At 44.0% G+C, this 23,371-nt stretch overlaps 2 protein-coding genes across 2 annotated transcripts in view; one reads left to right on the forward strand and one right to left on the reverse strand.

The window, feature by feature from the left end:
- Positions 1-22,131, reverse strand: part of MAP2K4 (mitogen-activated protein kinase kinase 4) — a 45,254-nt gene extending 23,123 nt beyond the window's left edge. The window contains exons 1-4 of the mRNA XM_042883769.1: positions 22,001-22,131; positions 20,607-20,702; positions 14,710-14,884; positions 4,783-4,902 (exon numbers count right to left, since the gene is read on the reverse strand). Of these exons, the coding sequence (XP_042739703.1) occupies positions 4,783-4,902; positions 14,710-14,884; positions 20,607-20,702; positions 22,001-22,131 (522 nt within the window). The remainder of the gene's footprint in view (positions 1-4,782; positions 4,903-14,709; positions 14,885-20,606; positions 20,703-22,000) is intronic.
- A 1,211-nt stretch (positions 22,132-23,342) lies between these two features.
- LOC122186819 (myosin-8-like) overlaps positions 23,343-23,371 on the forward strand; it is a 196,761-nt gene continuing 196,732 nt past the window's right edge. The window contains exon 1 of the mRNA XM_042883770.1: positions 23,343-23,369. Within this exon, the coding sequence (XP_042739704.1) occupies positions 23,343-23,369 (27 nt within the window). The remainder of the gene's footprint in view (positions 23,370-23,371) is intronic.

Consider the following 23,371-nt stretch of genomic DNA (forward strand, 5'->3'; position numbering starts at 1 on the left):
CTGTGCACTGCGGGGGAGCTGGACTGGATGGCCTTTAGAGATCCCTTTCAACCCTAAGGATTCTATGACTCTACTTCAAGAAAATGGTGTGTATTATGAAAGCCCTTCCCAGGGCACTGCAGGTGACAGGCACTCCATCCCATTCTCCTCTGGGTGTCTCAAGATGAGCAGACATCAACAGCAAAGAGAACAAAGACCCTGTATCAAATGATCAAGGATACATCCACAACTCAAATCAACATCAGTGCTGTGCTGCTGTCACAGCCATACTATTAACTCTTCCCTTACACCAGCTGAAGGTCCCATGGCCTGCTTTGCCTGGGCTTCCTGGGCTTATTTTACAGCTTGGAATTAATTTTGCATTACCATTTACCGAGTCTGTTGATTTAAACTTGGCTTGGCTACCTTGGCTACAGTGTGTAGAAGTTGCTGCTGATATCCCAAGTCAGACAAGGCTTTTTTCCTCTTCCCCTCTTGATAAGAAAAGTAACAGGAATGGTGACCTTAAGAGTAGTTAGTGTGGTTGGGACACAGGAACAATCTCAAAGTAGGTCAGCTGCAAATCTTGCAGCATACACACAAGAAAGAACAACTGCTTTTCTCACAGATATCTTTGTCCTCCAAACAGCAACTCTGACGGAGCAAGAGACATCTCAGGGTCACCCAGAGCAGATGCATAGCTCAGCCTGATACTCTTGCATTCTCACCAGTGAAATCTTCGCAGAATTCCTAGCCATCCTCTTCTTCATCTCCCATCTGGCAAATACTGTTTTGAGAGGAAACAAACTGACCCTGGTAACCAGACCTTCTGCAACGTGCCATCTCTCAGGACTGATGTGGAAAGCTCTGTGTGCTCTGTAAATCAGAAGTCAATGGTCTCGCTGGGGCAGTATAGGGAAGCCAGCTGCCTTCATCAGGCTCTCAATCTCCTACAGCCAGGAATAACAGCACAACCATCTCTCCCGTGTTTCTCTTCCTGATTCTCCTCATTCCTCAGGCTTTACTAGAAGCAACCTTCTCTCTTAAGAAGTCAAGCTGTGGACATAAAAGCCATCTGAACTGACTCACATGAACAAGTCAGTGGTGAGGGATGCTTCCTGTTCTTGCCAAAAAGGTGAAACTTTCCACCCGGGGTTTCTGCAGAAGCAGCAGAGCAGTTCTGGTCAGCTGCCTCAACAGAACAAAGTAGGCTGTACCACCATGGGGATGTGAATGGTGACATCAAGGTCACAACCTCATAGCTCTGGAAAGAGACTCCAGCACAGGCACCATCTGATGTCAGCATGATAAAGTCTCCTTCTTTCATGCAAAGGTTGAAATGTTGCTTTTCCATGATTCATGTTTCACTAAGTAGGTAATTCAATTTCACCTGAGTGCCTAAAAACTCTCACGAAGTTCCACTGCATAATAATTTGCATTGATGTATATTACACTGTATTTGTAGACATACCTAACAGAAGGATGTACCACGTGATTGAAGAACAATGAGCAAATAAAACACAGGTAAAGGTGCTGATGGCTGAGGGACAACCAATACCACTTCCCAGAAAAGACTCAATCCCATCTCAAGCTTCCATGCAGATTATTCATGCCCCAGTCTGGTTATCATGAATCGATGGTATAGCTGTAGCTTATGGCATTGAGCAATTTTTCAAGAAGCTTTCAAACTGTCAGAATTGCCAGAGACGAAGCAGCATTTTAAACCTTTCCCTATCAAAAAATGCGTGCTGAACAAGTGAGAATACAAGTAGGGAAAATATTCACCTGCAGTATTTTTTGCCTTTCCAAACCAAACGTTTTATACTCATAGAGGCTGTCACAGCAACTTGTCTGTTTACAGTTAAATGACTGTCTTCAAAGTAAGTTCCATCCAATTTAATTTACTATTCCTACTCCCCAAACCAGGGGAGAGCTCTGCTTCTCAGCACAAACTGCTCAGTCCTTCAGAGAGGTACCTGCCATTCAGAACAGCCCAGCTGTCCTATTTCTCCTCCTGAAGCTGCTACAACCTTCTTGCCAACTATTTGATTGTGAGAGCTGCCTGCTCCATATTCTAGCTCCTCTAAAGAGACTCAGAGTGAAGTTTTTCACCTTTTAGAAGCAGGAGGAAGAAAATTTCCCACCTGTAGCTGCATCTATTCCCAGAGAATCTGAATCCTGGCTCAGAGCAGAAGGTCCCAAGATCTGCCTTCCAGAATGTTTTTCCTTATTTTTCACCTTAAAATGCTGAAAAACAAGGTTTGTTGACACATGTATTGCTGTAGGACTTCCTGAGAGAGGTTTAGTTCCATGTGGTCCCACGATCCAGTGCAACAGGGAGCTGCATGATTCCATTACTTTGGGAATGGATCAGAGTTGGAGGGATCAAACATACTGCTGAAAATCTTTTTTTTCACTTAAATAAGTTTTTTCTCTTCTCTGCTGTCACAGTTTCCCTTCCTTTAAAAAACGTAATTTGTATTTGAACATTTAATTAATATGACAAGACAGAAAACTCATCCAAGTCTATCAGGAAGAAACTAAGGTGAGGGGAAAAATCCCACATCACTGATGCTGAGGGCGAAGGCAGAGGGGATGCCAGGGGCCAACACGATATATCCCAATATATAATGACCTTACTGCAGCCTTGCCCAAAGAACAGTGCCTAGCTGCAAGAGAATTTTTGACAATACAGAGGGTGCTGCAAAGGCCGGACTGACGGCTGGGCACTGATCAGGGCAGGTTTTTGCATTATTGTACGCTTACACTCTGGAATGTACCTAAAGTTGCAAAGAGGTGACAGGCTCAAGCAGCTCTGCACATGTAGCTCATCAGCATCTGGCAAGATATGGCCTTGCCCAGAGACTTTCCTTCAAACAATGAGACAGCCTTATCATTTGTATTTCAGCTAAGCTGCCAACTTGCAGCCAAGGCCGAGCTTCCACACTCGGTAGGAGTTCAGACCGCATGAACAGGGACAACGCTTCCTGGCCCAAAATGTTCAACAGATAAGACAACGTGAAGCATGGGAAAAGGAAGGATTAGTAGCCTTATTTTAGAGACTGAGATTCAAAGCCAGAGAAAAGACTCGATGAAATTACAGAGAAAGATTCTTGAGAAGCAGGAATTGAATATTCAGTTCCAACTGTGAGCTTTAAATTTCAAGATTCACCTTCTTCCTCTAACAGCACTCCAGTAAAGCCCTTACAGGCTCAGCATGGGCTGCTATGCCAGATAATGTGCAAAGATGGAAAACAGGGATCTACTCACTGTTGTTCTTCTTCCTCTAAGTAGGCTCAAGTAGAAGAAAACATGCAAAGATGGCATAAGATTGCTCAGGCTGCATGCAGAACACCCAACTGTTTTCACTGGTCATTCAAAGGCAATGAGAGTGCCTGGGCAAGGCTCAAGGAGACAGAACAATACCTTCTGCTGCCTTGCAGAATAATTCATGTCTTAAATTATGTATATAATAAGTAGATGCTAAAACAGTCACAAAAATGCAGTGATTAACACTGTACTCCTGGCTACGAAGAACCAAACTATGTCAGGATTAACAGTGGTCAGCTTACATAGCTTTTGATGCTCTAACTCTGGTCTTGATATAATTCATGGAAGTGTCATATTGGATAACTCACTCCACAGCACAGCACAGAGTATTTATGTGCACTAAAGGTCCAAGCAAAATTACTGCCCCCCAGGCAAGCTATTGCAGGTACTGCTCCTTTCAAGAACAGCAATGCAATTGTGGTACCAAAAGGATAGCATAGAACTGGAAAAGATGCAGATAACAGCAAGAGAGATTATTAAAGATCAGAATGGATTCTGTGTATGACACAAGCTGGCACTTATCAGGCTGAAGAAGAAGATATGGTAGCAAAGAATATGGCAACACTCCAAAAGATCCTCACGGGCATGGACAGAATGGATAAGGAGCAACAGTCTCATCAAATAGAGACACCAAGGGAACCACTGGGAGCAGCACTCAGGATAGTGGGATGAAAACTGGAAATGAACTGTGGTGATAGGCCTCCAAATGAAGGGTGCACAACCAGAGGAAGTCCCTCTCCGGGAGCACTACAAATGCAAAAAATGTACAGGTATTCAAAGGAAAAACAAACCTTTTAATGGACAAGAGATCCAGGAAAAATCACTAAGCAAAAGACAGAGCTCAGAAGACACTAATCTACACATGACTGAAGGCTATGCCAAAGTCACACACATGCTTCTGTAAGCAGATCCTGTGGGCCACTACCAGAGACAGGAGCACCTGCTGCTCTGACCCAGCAAGGTGACTCCTCGTGCATCTGCACATACAAACTTCAGGGAAGAAGCACATCAATCGTGGGTCTGACACAGCCCTGGTACACACACATGTGCACACATACATCTATACATACATCAGGTAAAAGTCTGCTTCCAGCAGCCACAGGGACACTGAGTTTGCACGTCCTCCACGTGGCTCTTTCTGATAACAGCTGACATTGATCATGCTTGTGTCCAAGCATGGTGCTGCAGAGCTGCACCCAGCCCAGCAGCACTCACCTTGCACAGGGAACCACAAGTTCATTGAAAGAGAGACTGAAATATGCAGACAGACACAATAAGAAGTGGGAGAGCATCTAGGTGTTTAGCAGCACTCAGACATCTGGGTATCTTGGTTAAATAACCTTGATTAAAGGTGGCAGTCAAGAAATCCTAACAAATTAATTTTCTCATCCTTATTGCAAACTGGCAACTGCAAAGACAAAAAAGGCAGAAAAACAAAGTGTGCTATGAATGAAGCAAGTTTGGAGTCCCCACCTCTCTGAAGAGTGCACCATAAAACTGAACAATATATGGGCAGTCACTGCTTCGCATTACTACATCAAGGTCCATCAGAAGCTGCTTCTGTTCTTTTTCATCCACTGTCGACCGAATTCTCTGAAAGAGGAAGAGTGGCAGAGACTTTATCACTTATATGCCATTACTGAATCTTCAAAACCACCACTGGAGAAACATGTCAGGGACCCCAAACCCAAGGCTGAGCAGGCAGTCCCCAAAGCATGCTCTGGAAAATTGAACTGCAATAACTGAGCGACATTGTCAAACAAGAATTTTAACTGATAACCCCAAAAGTAGTTAAATTCAGACTGTAATATACTCAATTAAGTTTTACTATCATTAAGCATCATCATTTTCAGATGAAACGGCAGAATGAAATCGAAGAGCAGAAATTTCACTGAAACCTACAGTGAAACAATACCTTCAGGCTTTTATTTCAAAACAAATACCCACAGAGTTCTTAGCAATATTGGATGGGGCTCAAAGACCAATTTGAAATTTAACTAAGGAACACTGTGTTTCAAATCAATAAGAAAAGCAAAGAAGACAAAACGATTTTCTCCACCACAGCTGACTCTGAAAATGGCCCATCAGGTAATCGAGGAAACACATTTCTCTGGAAACCCTAATGGTGAGCAACAGTCTTTCTCATAAAACTAACAATAGCTGGCTGAGGTAACATCCTTGGCCAAGGTAACATTAAGATATAATGTACAAAATATAGACATACTATATGTTTGAAACATATATATATATATACACACATACTACTCTTCATACTGTACATAAGGAAATCTATGACTTGAGTGGGAAAGAACAATGCAAGTTTGAAAACAGAAGATAGCACACTTCCAAACACGAAGCTCATTAAATGAAGATGGAGTGGACCATCCAAAGATTTTCATGTAACTTTTGCAAACACATTTAGCAATTTGCACTAATTAATGCATTCCCTGAAATGTGAGGAAAATCATGACCCTGAAGAAGTCACATTGAGAAATAACTTAAAAAAAAAAAAAAGAACAAATAATTGTCAAGAAGCCCAAAGCAACAGAAGTAGCCTAGGCACTCCTTGAGGACAATAACCACTTGGCACCTAGGAAAGAAAAAATATTCAAGGTTCTTGGACAAACCTGTGTGATACCAGCACCAAGTCCTACCAGCACTGCTGGGCAGAGCTCCCTGCCCTGCAAACAAATGCTGGTGGCAGCAAGACCACACATGTGACAAGCACAGGGCTAAGAATGTGAAGGTACAATCAAGGTTGGCTGTTCATATCACATCGTTTAAGAAACAGTGCATGATTTTTACTTTTACTTTTACTTTTTTAAAAGTACCTTTTACTTTTACTTTTTTAAAAGTACCTTTACTTTTTTGTGTTGAGTCACAAAAAGTGAGGACCATGTTGACACTACAGTTTTCCTTACCTTTGGTGCATCCTGATATTGTTATTTCACCATTCATTCTTTATGTTCTAGTTTGGCCTACTAGACCTAACAACCAGTCATTGTTGTGCTCATGCTGTCCTTTTCCCTCCCGGTGGGTTCTAGAGTACTAGGGAAAAATTGTCCAGCACATCCACACACCTTGCATAGCCACCGAGTGGGTGATGCTTTGTAGAGCAAGAAGGTGGCTGAGGGGACTAGCAATGAACTAAACCACTTCACCTCTAGGTCACTGGTTCAAATCTGTTTTGCAGAAGTTCAGTGCCATCACTGAAGAAAGCCACATAAAGTCACATAAAGCTCTACAACCCCGTGCTGGGACACCAAAGGCTAAGCAGAATGAATGTCTCTTTCTAGATGGCATCAGCACTGCATGAAATGATAATGACATTGCTCTGACCCTTGACTGAAGATGACAGATGGCAAAGCCACTGTGGTGGGATGTCTGAGGGACAGTGTAGATACTTCTCTGAAAAGTTCACAAAAAAGGTGAGGAGCAAATACAAGAAGAATCTTTTCTCTATACTGTATACTGTGACTCATAGCTCTCTTCCATGCCAACTCTGTATCTCCCAGCCCCCCACAAGCCTTTCTCATGGTGATCCACAAATCTTCTTAGCTTCCCTCTGCATCACTCTCACATTTGCACAGTCCAGCCTTCCTTGCAGCATGCTTCTCAAATTCTACTTCACCTGAAAGCATCTCATCCCACCTCTGATATTTCCTTTTCTGCTCTTACTTCTTCATCTCTGGAAAGCATATAAGGTATGTTGTATAGAGGAGGTGATTTTAATGGCACCTTGGAACAAAACCAAATCCTAACACTGCTCCTTTTGCCAACCACAATCTCCCCTGGGAGAAAGAGCAAGAGCAAGTAAAGGACCCAGAGGATGGACTGTCAGTCAGTTATACTGCAGAGCATCCATGCAGATGCAGCACCCAAAGGACAACTTCAGAAGCCAGCATGAACTCCTGAGCAAACATCGCTTCAGGGTCCAAAGACTGCTGGGGACTTGGGGTTTGAAAATTCAAGATGAGGGCAAAACAATCAGAGGCAATGTGCAGCACAGCACGGAGCAGGGGCAGCCCAGGCTGGAGAAGACAGCTTTGTTTAGCTGGAGAGTCTGTTGCATGCCAGCAGTCTCAATTCACCAGCTAAGGAACAGGCATTCAGCAGCAAAAGAAGGTAGAGAAAGCAAAAGGTAATCAAAGTCAACAGCAGCCATTATTCAAATAGCACATGAGCTGTAATGAAGACCCACTATCTAACTCTATGGCAAGACACTGCAGCTGTTCCCACAGACAGACAGGATGTGGGAAATGGCAGGAAAGGAAGACACAAAGCAAGGCAACAGTCTGGTGACACCATTTAATGGGACGGACAGGTCTCACTTGTCTTCAGGTCCTACACATCTTAGCCTGGTTACTCTACTGCATGCAGGTGCTGCTATGGCCAAACAAGCTACATTAAGAAGGGTTTTTATTTTACCAGGTAGAGGAAGTCTCATTTTTAACAGTTCCTTGTTGGCCTCAAACTGCAACAAAGCCTTCAGAAGTACATTCTTCAGCCCATTTAGTACAAACCCAGGTTAGGATGCAGCCTTCTAACATCAGAAACGAGGGCTCTGAAAGTTGTGCTCTGGACAGCATCAGCAGCAAAATGCTAAGCTATGCTCTGTGGATTGGATCACTTGAACCTAAAACCAGGCAAATTCCACAAAGCAGACCCGAAACAGAAGAGACATCACCAAGCCTCAGTACACACAAGAAAAGATTCAGGTGCAGTGGGTAGCAACCAGTTGAGAAAGAGGAAAGAGAATAACGAAAAAGGGGAAAGGTAAAGAGTAAAAGAAGAAAAGGAAGAGAAAAGCCATTGGCATGAAACTGAAAACCTGCTTCTTGAGCTAGGAGGAAAAACAGCACTGTTCTGCACACAGGGCTCAGCAGAAAGCCCAGCAGTGGTGCCTGACAGCGCCCCAGTGGGCTGTGTTACCTGCAGGGTGACAGGAACAGAGGGCTGGAAGGGGGTTTTGCACACTTGCTGCTGAGGACAAGAACATTCACCTACCCATCCATAACACTTTTAGCCCTGAAAAAAGCACGTCAGGTCTTCCACTGATCGCAACTAGCCTCTGTCTCCTCTAATAAGATTCAGTCTCTCACCATTTCCTTTTAATTCATCACTCACTACTTCCTCTGTATCTTATCAGCAGGGTTTGGAACAGCCTTCCCTTACTCTCAGCCAACTACCCAAACAGATGAGTGAAACACAAAATCCTCCTCAATAAATTCTAAGATAAGTAGTCAGCTTCAGGGACTGTATCTAATTGTGCCAAGAATGGAAATGTATACCACAAAGCCAGCTCGCAAAAATCCTAATGCTCCTCTTCCAAAATCATATGGGAAACAGGAAGGTCAGAGAAACATGCCCTTTGGTTGAACTTAATCCACTTGTGTGTCATCTTAGAGGGCTATCAGACATCCAGGAAATGATGGATAAATTACAGAGGTATAAATAAATGTTTAACTTCTGCTCTCAAGGACATCTGATACTCAACAACCTTTTTCAACTGTGGGACTGCCTTCAGTGAAAATCCGTGAAAGTCAAGACTTAAACACCTGTTTTAAAGCAATGGGTAAGAGAGCAAGCACTGATTACAGTGCAAAATGGTGTGAAAGAGGCACTGTGTTCTGAAGCAGGAACGGCTCCACAGCTTACTGACTTCTCCTGGAAGAACAAAGATCTTTTACAGGCATTTTATAGGCTTGACATCCTATGCATTTCCAAACAGTGCCTCAGCCAGCTTCTCCGATTACCCAGCTGATCTTAGAATTGCTCCTGAATTTCTTAAGACAAGTGCAGAAGAAGTGGAAGGCCGCCTGTAGACTGGTCAAAACTATTGCTAGACTACACAGAAGGCAGAAAACCAACAAAATCTGAACATGTTGGCTAGAAGTGGAAACTAAACTAGATAATATTGCAGAGAAAGACTGAATCAGTTAGATTGATTTATACTGCAGAAAGATACTGCAAGATACAGAAAATTCTGGTACATAGCTGAAAATCACTGCCTCTTCTGGAGAGCAGGAAAACTTGGAGGACTGCAGACAAAAATGCCCCCTCTGCAGTTTGCTCACTCCCTAGGTGTATTTCTGATGGAAAAACCACAAGAGGAGCAAAACTTGTCCATGGGGCCCTGAGAAGAAGCCTGAACACCAACTGAAGCACAAACCATTTGACCAGGCTCTTGACAGCACATTTTTCAGCCAGTTTAAAACAAGAGAACCAGAAGAGGAATAAACTGTTAGAAGCTTCTAGCACTGAAACCAAAACGCCCAGCTGCAACTGGAGAGCCATGGTTCAGGAGGCTGGAGGGGAGTGCAGGGGCCTGAGCTGTGCCTTCCCATTGCTGCTGTGCTTGGGCTCCAGGCTGGCACAAGCACCGCTTCACAGGTTGAAGGTTGGCTATGTCAAATATTTGATTATTTACCTTGGGAACATTTCAAGCAAGAAATCCTCCTAGCCTTCAGAATTCTGGTTAATAAAACCCACGCTACGTATTATCTGTGCTATTTAAGGCATAAGCGGAGCATCATGCTCTAACAGTGAGAATAGTTCCTAGCATTCATTCAGACTGGGGGGACGTTTCATTTATATATTTTCATATCAATCTGGGAAAACAAGGATATTTTAACATCTCGTTTTGATCACCTATCTTAAAGGGAAACCTCAGGACAGAAATAACCCTCAGCTGCTTGGTGAGCCTACCAAGGAAACCACTTCACCCTAATAAAATGGGACTTTGATCTGTCAAAGACAGTCTGGCTCTTTGGCTGTGTGGTATCCTCATGAAACAAGATGCACAGCCCCCCAGAGCAGCTATGACAACAACATATGGTGATACTGGAGGGCAGGTACCAAAGGGGCTGGGGCAGCATGTGTTGTGAAGCCTCCGCAATAAGATGAGGAATGACAGAGTGCAGCAGATCCCAGGAAGGGACCAGAGCTCCCTGCAGAGAGATTGTTCACAAGTGACTTACAGACTGACACAGAGTGAACAAGAACAGAAGAATAAACAAGAAACCAGAAACAAAGTGAAAGGACGATAGGTGAAACTTGGAAGCTGGACAAGACAGTATCACAGAGAACTGATGCTGGTGCCGCAGGCAAATGTGGGCCAGGGCAGGTACTGCCTTCAAGGAAAAGAAGGACTCCAGAAGAGAAACCTGCTCAGGAGGTACAGAGTTAATGTACAAACTGGCTTTGCGGTGGTGAATTTGCACAGAGTTGGCAATGGACAAAAATGGGCTGTTTTCTTTCCCATAAGGGAGAGCCTTGACCCCATATGCAAATAAATTCTCAGGAAAATTAATGGGGATTTTTTGAGTGAGAAGAAGATCGCAGTGCCCACTGACTGAGTGAACAGGCACTTGGAATCTGTAGGAAGACCTGTGAGATAAACGGGATTTAAGGAACAAGAGGATTCTTCTTTCAATCTCGCAAAAATTGAATATTTTTCATAGAGAAAAATGAAAAAATGTTCCATACAAATCCTCTGAGTCCAATTCCTCTTTCTTTTACCACCTCTCCTTCCTGATGTGCCTGGGAAGAGGCTTTCAATGGGATGACCAGGGGATGCAAAAGCTACACCGCAAATCCTGCAACTGCCTGCCTGTAGGCAAGAGCACAGCTCCCAGCCTTCTGCAGCCACGTCCTGCTGCTCTGGCCTGCCCTGCAGAGACACGTCACATCTTCCTGTTATTTAACTACTTATTTCTAAGGGCACAGCAGGACAAAAACTGAAGGAGAGGGAGGAGTAGAACTGGGCACAATAATTTATCATCAAAGCCTCTCCCTCCAACAGCCCAAAGCTTCACACCAGTGACATAAAGGGGTGTACTTTCCTCCTCCACTGCTGATGCTGAAGTACCGGATGAAAGCTTTCAGTCTTGCCCAAGGGCCTGACAGTCACAGGATGCCCTCATTAGAGGTCCCAGGTCATCTGCCAAGATCCAGACATGGGCTGATCAAGCCAAACTGCCTACAAGGAGAAAATGAAGAGAAACTGTGCTTTCACCTGCACATCTCAAGTTGTTTTGGTGTTATTTCAGCATGCACAGGAGTGGAGACTACTGTGGTAAGAAGTGGAGACAGGAGAGACAGACCCTGAGCTTTGCCTGGGAACCTCAGGAGCAGAGCAGAACGCATGCTGCAGGGAAAACACAGGGCACCATGCAGAGAGAAAGCAGAAGGTGAATGTAAACAATGCCTGAAGGAACCAAAGATTGCAAAGTGTCATGAAAGTGGCATGACAGGGTAGGAAAAGCCAGAAGAAGGAAGTGGAAACAATCTGAGGTTTGACATAGCAGCTGTGTTTCCTCAAGTCTGAGAGGTGTGCAGGATGAGTGCTCAAAGCTGCCAGGCTGCTGGGTGCAGCAGGAGCTGGAAATTACAACATGGGAAAAGAGCAACTCTTCATCTGTTCATTACTATGTAACTGCAGCACGCCTGTGGAACAAGCAGGATTTGAACCTGTCTGCAGAAGGGACTGACAAGCCGCATGCCGATGCAGCCTGGAGATGGTAACTGCAAATAGGACTTGATCCTGCCAGAAGAAAGTGGGGTGGAAGATAACTGATCGCTCCAGAATCCTGTCATGGGTAGTGGTGGAAGGGGATGAAGGAGATACTCTGCATCCAACTAGCAGATTCTGAGTAGTTTCACTCATCACTACAGAACAGACAACAACTTCTGGCTTGCAGCCTCCAAAACCTATTTTCTCCTGCTGAACGCCCTTCCAAAGGATCTGTCTGTTGCCCTGGTGTTGCTGTAATCAGCTCTTAGGGAAGCACTGGACAGGAACAGCAGCACCACCAAATAATCAGATACACTGGTTTTGAAATTCAATGTCCTCAAGGCCAGGCACAACACACAGTGCCACAAGACTGAACTGCAAGCAGATGTGACTTAGATCATAGCTAGAACCTCAGATCACTAGACTGACAGGGTTTCCTCTCAACCATTCATTTTCTATGCTTTTTCTCTTAGGATAGTTTCAATTTGAAGGAGAATGTATCAAGTTAAATTCCTGCCTGTATAGCAAGGAGAAACTACAGTGAGCAACTTGTTTACCGGGAGGCAGGTGAGCACCTGGGGCTTCAGAAGGCAACAGCTTTATAAGCCAGAAGGACACCACAGGCTTGGGGGAAACAGAGAGAACAGGAGATGGATGGCCCCAAACACAGACGGACCGTAAACCAGACCAGAACAAAGCAGGTTACTGCACAACACAGACTGCCCCCAAAGCAGCAGCAATTTGAGAGAAGCTAAGTGCTTTGGAATGAACCAGTAGGTAGTCTGGAATCAGCTCTATCCTGAAACCTCACCTGAAACTGCACCAACCAGCTTCGAAATAGCTCTTTCTGCAGCAGATGTCACATACTGTTCCACTCATACATTTTCCTTTGCTCAGTCACATTTTATCATCATTGGCAGTGCAGAACAGCCCTCACTCCTAACGTTTTAGAAACAGATATTGCTGCCCAGAGCCTCCAACTTCCCTTTTCCCTTCAGTGAGGAAAAGTGCAGTAGGCACAGCTGTGCCCTACAGGGGTGTGCTCAGAGAAAAGAAACTGGCACCAACCCAGCCTGCAATTCTGACATTTCAAAATTCAGAGACTGTAAAATTAGGGGAGTTTATTTGCTTAATGCTGAGCCATCATGCCCAGCACCCGCAGAGGTTGCACATGCCTCTCTTCCCTCAGCAAAGATAGCTCAATAAGATACGCAATGTCATCTCCAACAGTGGGCAAGAGCACTGTTGGAGCTTTGCACCTTGCAGGTGGGAGCTGTACCTGCACTGCAGCCCCTCTACACTGACAACACTTTGCTACCATCCAGAAAATCCCTTTGCAAACATAGTCTGGGACAAGAGAATTTCTGTGCTAGCAAACACGCCTCTTTCTTAGTGACACTAGCCAGCCCAACAAAGCACTCATTGCAGCAGAGCTGTACCCACTGCAGAGCTCTGTCACAAACCCACTTGGCCATAGGCAGAGCTTTTTTCAGACCCACAGCCACCATGACTGCAAAACCTGTTGCCTAGGAACACGTACTGTGAGCATGGGAGGCTCAAGGCGCGCAGGCATCATCTCACCACATCAGCAGTTTTCAACCTATCATCTGCAAACTCCACCTAACAGTTCCACCAAAAGCAACTAAAAGAACCAGGTCTTTAGCTACGAGCAGCCTCCAGCTCCACTGATGACTTTGAGGGATTAAAAAAAAACACAATTAAACATCCATATCACTGCAATCTCTCCCAAAAATCTCTGAGGCCCAGCCAATGATCCCACCCCTACGAGGATGTCAACATTCACAGGAGAAAGTAAAGGGCTGCTGGTTACTCCAGTGGCCTGATACATTTCAGATGAGTATGAATTATATTTGTAGCAGCTAGAGCTGGGGCTGCTGTGTGCCTACATGCCACATCAGGCCAGCAGCAGCAAACATTTCCAGATCAGTTCAGAGAAAAGACCAAGAAGACAGAGAGAGCCAAAAAAGAGAGTGACACAACTTCTACACAGTTCAAAGCTCTCTTCTACTCTTTCACATGAGCCATGGGAGCACTTACAGTTAATATCATCAGCAAACTTAAAAGACTGATGTCATTAGCTACTAGCTAGCAGCAAGCAAAGTAAAGGGTATGGAAGAAAGAGAATGGCTGCTGTCCACCAAGCCCAGCTCACTGGACGAGCAGCTCCTCAGAAATGCCTGGTGAGAAGCACTGCTACAGCAAAACAAGAACTACTCCGCATCGCTCAGCTGGGAAATGAGGCTGCATATTGTTCATGCTCTAAGGTGAGATTTTGGGAAGCACAAGGTAGAAAATGGGCAGTCCTGCAATCCACAACACCTTCCATCTCCTCAGCAGATCCAGCAAGGTAAGCAGAAAGCAAATACGCACCATCACGTATCAGCAAGAGCAAACCACTCCCTGGCAGATCCCATTCCAGCTCCTCGTGGGGAGGTGGTTCATTGCTACACCACGGGCACATGCTTACATAAAAAGCAAATCTCACATCGCTGCCTTATTTCACAAAAGACACGAAGAAGCTGCCAGACATCAGCTTGTGCCTACAACCAACCTCGGCTGTATCTGAACCAGTGACCCAGAGGTGAAAGGCCAGTGCCCCATTACCAGTCTCCAGAAACATGTGATCCTCTCAAAACATTAAGTTCCTGATAGGCATTTTCAAAAGGGCACAAGCAATTACAAGAGTGTCACAAATCACTTGACAACATGCCTGTTATACAACGCATTTTCAGCAAAAAGCAGCCTTTATATTGGAAAGAAAAGAAAAGAGCAGTAGATGGGTTGTCGATGGAAGAACATTAATTCTCCATCACATTTCACCCCTAATGGACTGAAGTACAAACGTAAGGATGGGCATCACCTACTTTAACTGCCATAATTTGCCCACTTGGTTTGTGGACCATTTTGTTGACAGAACCATAAGCGCCTCGTCCAATTTCTCCAAGGTCTTTCAAGTCCTCTGCTGTAAAATCCCAATGCTGTTCAGGGGAAATCTTCAATTTTCCTGATGATTCAATGCTGTGTGTTCTCAGTCTCTCTCTGTCAAAAATATTGGGAAGCAATTTTTCCACATTTTAAATAGTCTGTAAATGTCTCTTTTCATCACTTGATCAAACATTAGAAGAGGGGTTCACAAAGTCTACAGCAATAATCTGACTCCAGGAAGGATTCTGGTTGGGGTGGAGGGTACAGGGGTGAGGGAAGATGTTACATCAAAAATGACATACATTTGCTCACAGCTTCAATTAATGATAAGTTTCTCCAGCTGTGGCATAAAATTCAGCATGTCTCATATATTAGAGTCATTCTAATCACTCATTTACACAGTTCTTTCTGCTCCGCATAAAATACATCAGGCTTAAAGCAGGATCTGGTAACATGCAGAATCAAGAGTCTGAAGAGCACTCCCCATCCCCAGCTCCCCAAGCTTCTGCTGCTGTATACCATTATGCTCCAGTCTCACTTTTAATTGGGCTTCTATTCAACATGAGCAAGATCTTTCATTTGTACAAGGGGACTTCAGAGCGTTTGCTCTTAATGGAAAACTGCAATTAATTTTTAAAGCATTTTAGGCAATCGTTTAATTTATTAATAAAAACAAAAACAAACAAACAAAAAAAAAACAAATGAAGAGCCAATAACTTGTATCTATAAAAAGCAATGCAAGCTGTTTGTGACACACAGAAAAAAAAGTGCCTTCAAGCACTTCTTCAAGCAGAATGCTGCCCCAGGTATATAGGATGTGGGAGTTCAACAGTTGTTCTGAGATGCCTAAAATTACTCATTCAAATGTGGCAAAATTCCTACTGAATTAGTAGGAAATGCACAAGTATTTTCAACACTGTTCACCTTAAAATGCCATGCAAAATTTCAGGTTTTTATTAATTAACAAAATGAATCATGTATCTTTGGTCACAACGTGTGTCAAAAATCTGAGCTTCCTACTTTAATGCAGCATTAAGAGCATTAAGGATAGTTCTCACTGCAGGGCACACTGACCCCACACAGATATTTGAGCCAACAGGTGTTTTTGGCCACCCGTGTAAATAAGGGAGGTTCTGTCAAACCCATCCCTTGCACTCTGATCACTTCTCTTGGGCATTTGATGAAGCAGCCACACGCTCGCCCAGGCTGCGGCCGAACATGAAGCAGCTGACCAAATGCATAAAGCTTATCAAGTTTATCAGCCTGGGGAATAAGGACGTTACCGCCAACTCCAGGCGTGATGAACACCACGGAGCACGTGTCACCAGCAGCTGTGAGCAGCGCCCAGCAGGAAGTGCTGGTGGCCCCATCCTGTCCTGGGTTTTATTTGGAACCCGGCTTTTGTGAGAGCAGTGAGGTCAGGCCCAAAGGTTGACCTGCCGGTGCAACCAAGGTTCAAACGGTTCATCTGCTGCACTCCAGCTTCCCTGCAACACAAGCTTAGCACTTTCCGGGCTTTGGAGCAGCTGCGTTTCCTGAACCTTTGACCTGTTCAATGAACGTTGCCACCAAATAGCCCCTCTTTCCATTCTAAGTGTCTCTCCTACTCATTCCCCTTCTCTAACTGGAGATTTTCAATCTGCCGTTCCCTATGGAGTCCTTCAGCATTGCTGTCCTTCAGAATAACCCTGCAGCACACACTGAGGTGTGCAGCCCAGAGGGGACGAGCACAGCAGCACCCCTCCCTTAGCACTACTATGCGTTCAATCCCTCAGAATAAAACACTGCACTGAGTGGCATTCTCTCTGAAATTTACTTACTGAAGAGCAAGGAATGAAAGTGAGGCAGTAAAGGAACAAGAAAAGAAAAGAAGAAAATATAGAAGAATAAAAAAAGGGAAGAAACATGACCTCCAGCCCTGCCCGCTGTCTCGCAGACAGCCTACACTGCATCAGCCAGCTGCCCCCTGACTTCTGCACTGCTCCTTGCTGTCAGCAGCACAGGAATGACTGGCTGTGTAAGGATGCAGTGTAAGGATGCAGCAATTCCTGCTCACAGAGCTAAACGCTGCTGGGGCAGGATGGGGAACGAGGGGTTTCCAGGTGTGTGGAATGCGAGATGCGATTTCCCAAGCAAGCCCTCTCCATCTCATTTTGAAACAACACTGCCTATTTAAGTTCTCAGAAAGTTAAAGAAAAAAAAATATTGACGTGGTGCATCCTGGAAAAGCAGTTAAACCTCTCTCCAATCTGACCTCTCCCTGTTTTTCCACCTTGGAAACTTTGCCTTTCTTACCCAACGTCAGAAGAAAACTCAAATCTGGAGCCCGTATCTTCCTGTCACACAGGAGGCCCATCTCTCCCCAGCTGCAATGTCACAGCAGAGCTGTGCTGCTGTTGTGCAGCTGCGGGATGTCTGTCCCCAGCAGCAGGGAGGAAGGTGGGCACAAGGAAATACCCCTCGGGTCTATACTGAGTGTCCCTGCAGCTGTGTTCTGGCGAAGATGCACAGCTTTGGGGAACCTCAGCATTTAACATGAGACATACTGGCACTGTCCACGCACCAAATCTCGTATGTATTGCTTGGCTTTATTTCCATTATGTCTTTATGAGGCCATCTGCCTTGCGGTGCAATCAGACTTTTTGCCTTTTTAAATTTCTCTTCTGAAAAATACCCAGGGAAATGATCAAATAACCAAACAACAAGCTTGACTGAGTGACAGACATTATAATATAGATTTTGCTCATTTAGATAATTTGTCAAATGTAAACAATGCAGTTTTCCTTTAAGCAGCACAGCCTAACTTAAGAGTCAATAACTTATATGCAATGATTACCTTTAGCATCAAAAGATTATGGCTGTTTATAACAGAAAACTTTTGCTGTAAATAAAAAAAATAATAACTCAGTACTTCCACATAAACAGCTCAAAAATACAAATCTGGGAGTTGGACACTGCACTGACGTAAAACAGGAATTTTCTGGTGTAAAAGTGATTGAAGCAACAAGAATAAAAAAGTCACCAATGCAGTACATATTACTGGATCTGCACTGCTGCAAGATACAGGCATACATAAACCCATAGGACTGACATGCTCCAAAAGTAATAAGAAAAAACCTGCCTAAATCCTGAGCTTGGAAACAGAGGAAACCAGACAGAGCAGTGCCTAGCAAAGGCGAGAAGTAATTAACAGGCAGTTCCTGCCTCTGCCTTCAGGCACTGTGCTCAGTGCTCATTACTTTGCACAGCTGTGAACAGACACAGGACTCCTCCCATTGCTTAATTTCTTCACACTGTGCAATCTGAACCTTGCTGAGGCTGGGAGTATTGGGCAGAGCTATGCAGACATTCTTTAAACGATCAGGATGCTGGACTCAGGGTGCTTCCTTTTATTGTTCAAACCACGCATGGAAAAGCTAGAGAAGATGGCTAGATTCATGTAATCTCCACAGAGCCAAAAGTCGGATTTGTGCCTGCACCTGAGAGACTAGAGCTCCTAGTGGCTTTTCCAGAGCTTGAGCTTCAAACTTTGCCTTACCTCTGGAAGTCTGAAAAGTAAGATATAAAGCAATCCTAGGCTCACAAGGTTGAGATTCCTGCACTTGATTGGCACCAATGTACGGGTCTCACTGCAGATGGTTACTATGCTTGTCACAGCAGTTATTCCAGGGATTAGGAACACCAAGCAAGACAACAACTCCTGCTAACAGTTGCCCTTTGTCAGAAATAAATCCGTTTGTGGGCCCAGCTTGGCAGCAGGCACGCAGACTGCTGGCGCCAGGCACCACAGCTGGGCCAAGGGCAGCATCACACGCTGGGGACGCGGCTCTGCACGCCATGGGCCAGATCCACGCAGGAAAGGTAGGGCCTGTGAGAGCCCCACACACCTCCCAGCAGAAGCACAGAGGTGCTGGGATGCTCTCACACAGGCTGTTAGTTCCCCAAGCCCTGCTATTTATTAGTATGTCACAGCAGGGATGCCAGTTTTTTTGTTTGTTTGTTTGTTTTAAAGCATGAAAAAGAAGGATTGTGGGGAGAAGCAGAGAAAGATTGGGTGATTTATTCGTTTTTAGTCAAATTTAAAAATTATCAGATATGAAGCAAGGCCAGAAAGATGCTACAGGTAGCCATATCTCCTCTGTAAGCTCTTCGCTTCACCTACCTAAAAGTTCTGTGGGATTCAGAGCAAACAAGCCAAAAAGTTGAAGGATTCAACATCACAGCTGAGATGAACGAAACAGATCTGCAGAGTCAGAGATCCTGACAAACCAGCTGTGCTTCAGAAGTCTGCTTAAGGAAGTACCTTTTTAAAACTTACACTTACTCATATTTCATGTTGGATATTAGAAAGAATTTCTTCTCAAAAAGAGCATTAATGCTTTAGAACTGGCTGCTCAGGGAAGCAGTGGTGTCACTGTCCCCAGAGTCGCTTAAGGGTAGGTGTGGTACTTAGGGATGTGGTTTAGTGTGCAATAGTGGTGGCAGGTGGACTGTTGGACTAAATGATCTTTAGAGGTCTTTTCCAACCTTAAAGATTCTTTTGTGGCCATCAAGGTCAACTAGCTAAAAGCTTCTGTGCAGAGTGCAGAATTTCAATCATGCTACACACTGTTTTCAGTAAAAACGAGGCTTATGGCTTCAGATAAAACATCTCTGCTAAATCTTTCAAACAGCCCAGAGCTTGTGCACCTTCTGTCTAAGTATCTGTGCCATTCATAAAGCAGCTTTCAGACCCTACAGGCTAGAATTAATAAAACAGCTACCCTATTTCAAAGTTCATTGGAGAAAGTCTCTAAATGAAATGTTTTAGGTTTTTTTCAGGAAGACTGCAAACGCTGGAGCTCTAATTAATCTTCTGGACTCCCACAAGAAGAGATCTATCTTTGCAAGAAGCAAACTCATAGGCAATGGAGGTCCTTTCAAGAGGGGCAGAACAAACTGGTTCTGGTCTGACCCACGTACGCTGTCCTGAAGCTTAGTCCATGCAATAACAGATTCTTAGATGTGAAGAAGAAAGAGAGAAAATGTATCAAAGGAGGGAAATGATTTAGTTTTGCATCTCTGACCTACCCAGTTTAAAGCCAAAAGCACACTTGCTCACTTTCATGAAGTAGAAGAATTCGCACTTAGTGTTGCTCTGTCTTTCTCTGCTCCTGCAAAACTTCAAGACAAAAGATACAAATAAAGTTGGAAGATTCCTCAGCCTCTTTCACAGCCACTGAGACTCAGCCCAACACACATTCACATCTGCTACAGCAGGGTTTGGCTGAGCCTTGTAGAATGTTAATATTTTGTATTAAGCTCCCTCAGTAAACTACTGAGACACAGCAGATTTTGATTCACCCTGCCCTTAACAGAGAGGAAATCTCTCAATTCATCGTGGTAAAACCTGCAGGGAATTTGAGCGAGCACATTAATCTCAACTCCACTCTGACTGGGATATCAGACTGCCACACATCTGCTAACAGCTCCACAGCCGGGTTCTTAAAGCCTACACTGGATTTGAGCATTTCAGAATACTAGAAAACCTGAGCTAAAAAGAACAACCCTTCACAGAATGCCGACTCTTATTCTGAAAATTGACATCTCCTGAGCCTGTCAGCTGCCCGTGAGAGAACAGGAAACACAGACACGAGCACATCAGTGAGAATCACAGGAATCCAAACACATTTCTTAAATGGTTTGTAAAACAATACTGAGATGCAATATTATTAACATTACACGAAAATCAGCCGTGGAATGACACTATTTCTGAGACAATTTCCATTACTTTAATAGATGCCATTTTTGCAGGTATGGAAATATTTGACAATGGCTAACAGATAGTTAAGCTTACTGTAGCCTGCTGGAAAGTTTCTGGATGAGGTCCGCTTCTCTCCTTTTGAAACTGAACGGGACAATGTGATTACTACCCAGTGTTGCTTGTGTATCACTTCAGCCAGGAAACGTTGTGAAAATGACAGGAAAACATGGTGCTGTTATCACAAGACACAATAACGTATAACAGTACTCAACTAGTCAGACTACCTACAGAGTGGTTAGCACATACAATTAGTTAACTATTGGCTTTTCTTCCAGATTTCTCCTACACAATCTTCTCTCACTGGGAGCAATGAGATAGTGGAGGTATCTGGATGACTCAACCTGTATTTTAACACATTAAATTGTAAGCAGTCTGTTTTCTTAAAGCAATGTTGACTTCCAGTTATTATATCAATATGATTAAAAATATAAATAATTTCATTTGATTTACTACATGCTAGTGACACACTATGGCCTCAAGGCACATGAACCATCACTGCACTGCTTTTCTTGTCATCTCTAAAGCAGAACTCACTAAATAATGATAATTACAGTAATCTACTTTCCATCCTGGATCCACCAATCTAGGACTGGTGGTCACTCCCAAGTGGGCTCATCGTTCATCTTATCTCTGAATGAACAAGTTTGCATAACTTGAACAGCCGCATCCTTTCTTTTTAAAAGGTGCATAACTGACAGATCAACCCAAGGTTAATTACCACTCTTTGGTAGAATATTTGTCTAAGAACAAAAATCAGCTTATGGGACTTTGAGCCTCTTGACTTTCCAGCTTCTGGCATCTCACTGTCTGATATAAGGGCCTGGTATCTAGAATGGTTCAAGTAGCTCACACAAGACAGGCTCCTGCTAAACACTCTGTGGAGGACACAGAGAACAAGCATTCAAGTTCTTGCACAAATGAGTGTGCAGCTATCTACAAATGGTCAGCAAATCATACTTCAGTTCTATCCAGCCCCTTGTTGGTAACAGCTGAGAGCACCAGACAATGAGCACTGTCATTTCAGCCACATGGAACCTTTTAGTTTCAATTACAATTTTTCAAACAATTTTTCCAATTTAAACTTCCAAGTGTTATAAAGTCTCATCCTTAGTCTAGGAAAGCTAAAAGCCCTACTACTCTTTCTTCAAAAATTCTTTTCTATTGGGGATAGAAAGATTTGGGTGGAAAACCATGCCTTAACCTGAAACTCATTGCAACTCTGAAACAGTGTGCCTACCAGAACTTCTTTTTCTTTTTTCCTGTGGCAGACAAGGACAGATGGGAGACAAAGGCTTACCTAACTGCAAGTCAAAGATTGCTTTTTCAGAGAGATGCATCTGATAAGTTCTGTGACCAAAAGAGAGCTCACAACAAGACAAAATAGAGCGAATGTATCTGCATTTTCAACTAAGACACAGGACTCCTACATGTCAGTGTAGGCAGTAGTAGTCAGTGTAGTCAGTCTGTCAAAGGTCCCCACTCTCCGCAGACTAACAGTAATGTGAGATTTCAAAATCTGGCCTCCTCCAAATCGGCTGTGGGACAAGGCATTATCCATTGATTCCCAGGAGCCACAAGGCTATTTTCTGTAAGCTCTCTACGGATGTTCTCATTGACTTTGGCCAATGGTCCCACAGAATCTGTCTTTCACTAGTATGAAAGAACCACCTAGAACATCAGAGAGACCAAATAAACACAAGTGAATTCTAGAGAAGTATCCCAGCTCCTCAGAGAAGACAACCCACTTCACACAAGATGTTTGAGACAATCTGTTATGAGCACTTGTGTCTGCAAAGACATCAGCTATACTGGGCAGTAAGGGACAACCGCCATCCAGACTCTCTTTACAAAGAAGAGAACTAAGCTCAAAGACAGTTGAGGGCCACCACAATCGATGTCAGAAAGGCTTCCTGACGTTTCCCCACATGGAGAAGCTGTCCCAACCAGAGGCAAGAACATCCATCCAGGTAGTTCTTTTCAGAAGTCAGCTCCTCAAACAAATGGCAAAACCAGTCGAGGCCTACAGGCCGATCCCCTCTTCCATCACATCCATGATTCACAGTCAAGCTCTCTATACGAGTTCTACAAGTAGCTGCTCTCCTTGGGTGCACTCTGTTCGTTCCATCTGGACGTCCTTTGCGGTAATGTGCCGAAAGCCACTCATTTAATGCAAAAGATGAAAATATTAGCTGGTGATGATGAATTGTGAAGTTGAAGCAGTCTCCAAATCCGCAGACTCTACTCCCTTCATTCTCCATTTCTTAATGTTTCCATAAGACAGAAAGGATGACCAATTCCTTCGGTTTGAACCCACACAGCAGAAAACTCAGTTCACCTCCCAGTAGCCAGTAAAAATGCAAGATACTTTACAACAAAGTAGAGGTGGATGTCCAAAGAGATCAGGTACATTGGTCTTGCTCTGAAGAAATGCAACATAATCCTGAGTATGGAATGACATCAAACAGTTTATTTCTACAGTTTGCAAAAGCAACTGCTCAGTGGAGTTTCTTGCAAGGATATGCTTTGCAAGGTCCACATCTGGAAATGCAGGGGTCATGTCAAACTTTAAAACACAAATACGAATACCAACATTTTCTAGATAAAATCCCTTCTGCCGTTTGTCGCTGCCACACACACCAGAAAAAAAGAGCCTGCAACAGACCATCTTGCATTAAGCAGAGTCCAGCAGAGACAGGCGCTTAGGCTACATACATCATCAGTGTGATACAGCGGAGACCACTTGTACAAACACATTAAACTTGTATCAACATGAGCGATGTCCTACTTCGCTACCTGGT

Source organism: Lagopus leucura, unplaced genomic scaffold (genome assembly GCF_019238085.1).
Source record: "Lagopus leucura isolate 7727_CA_CO unplaced genomic scaffold, USGS_WTPT01 Super-Scaffold_100040, whole genome shotgun sequence".
NCBI classification, from domain to species: Eukaryota; Metazoa; Chordata; class Aves; order Galliformes; family Phasianidae; genus Lagopus; species Lagopus leucura.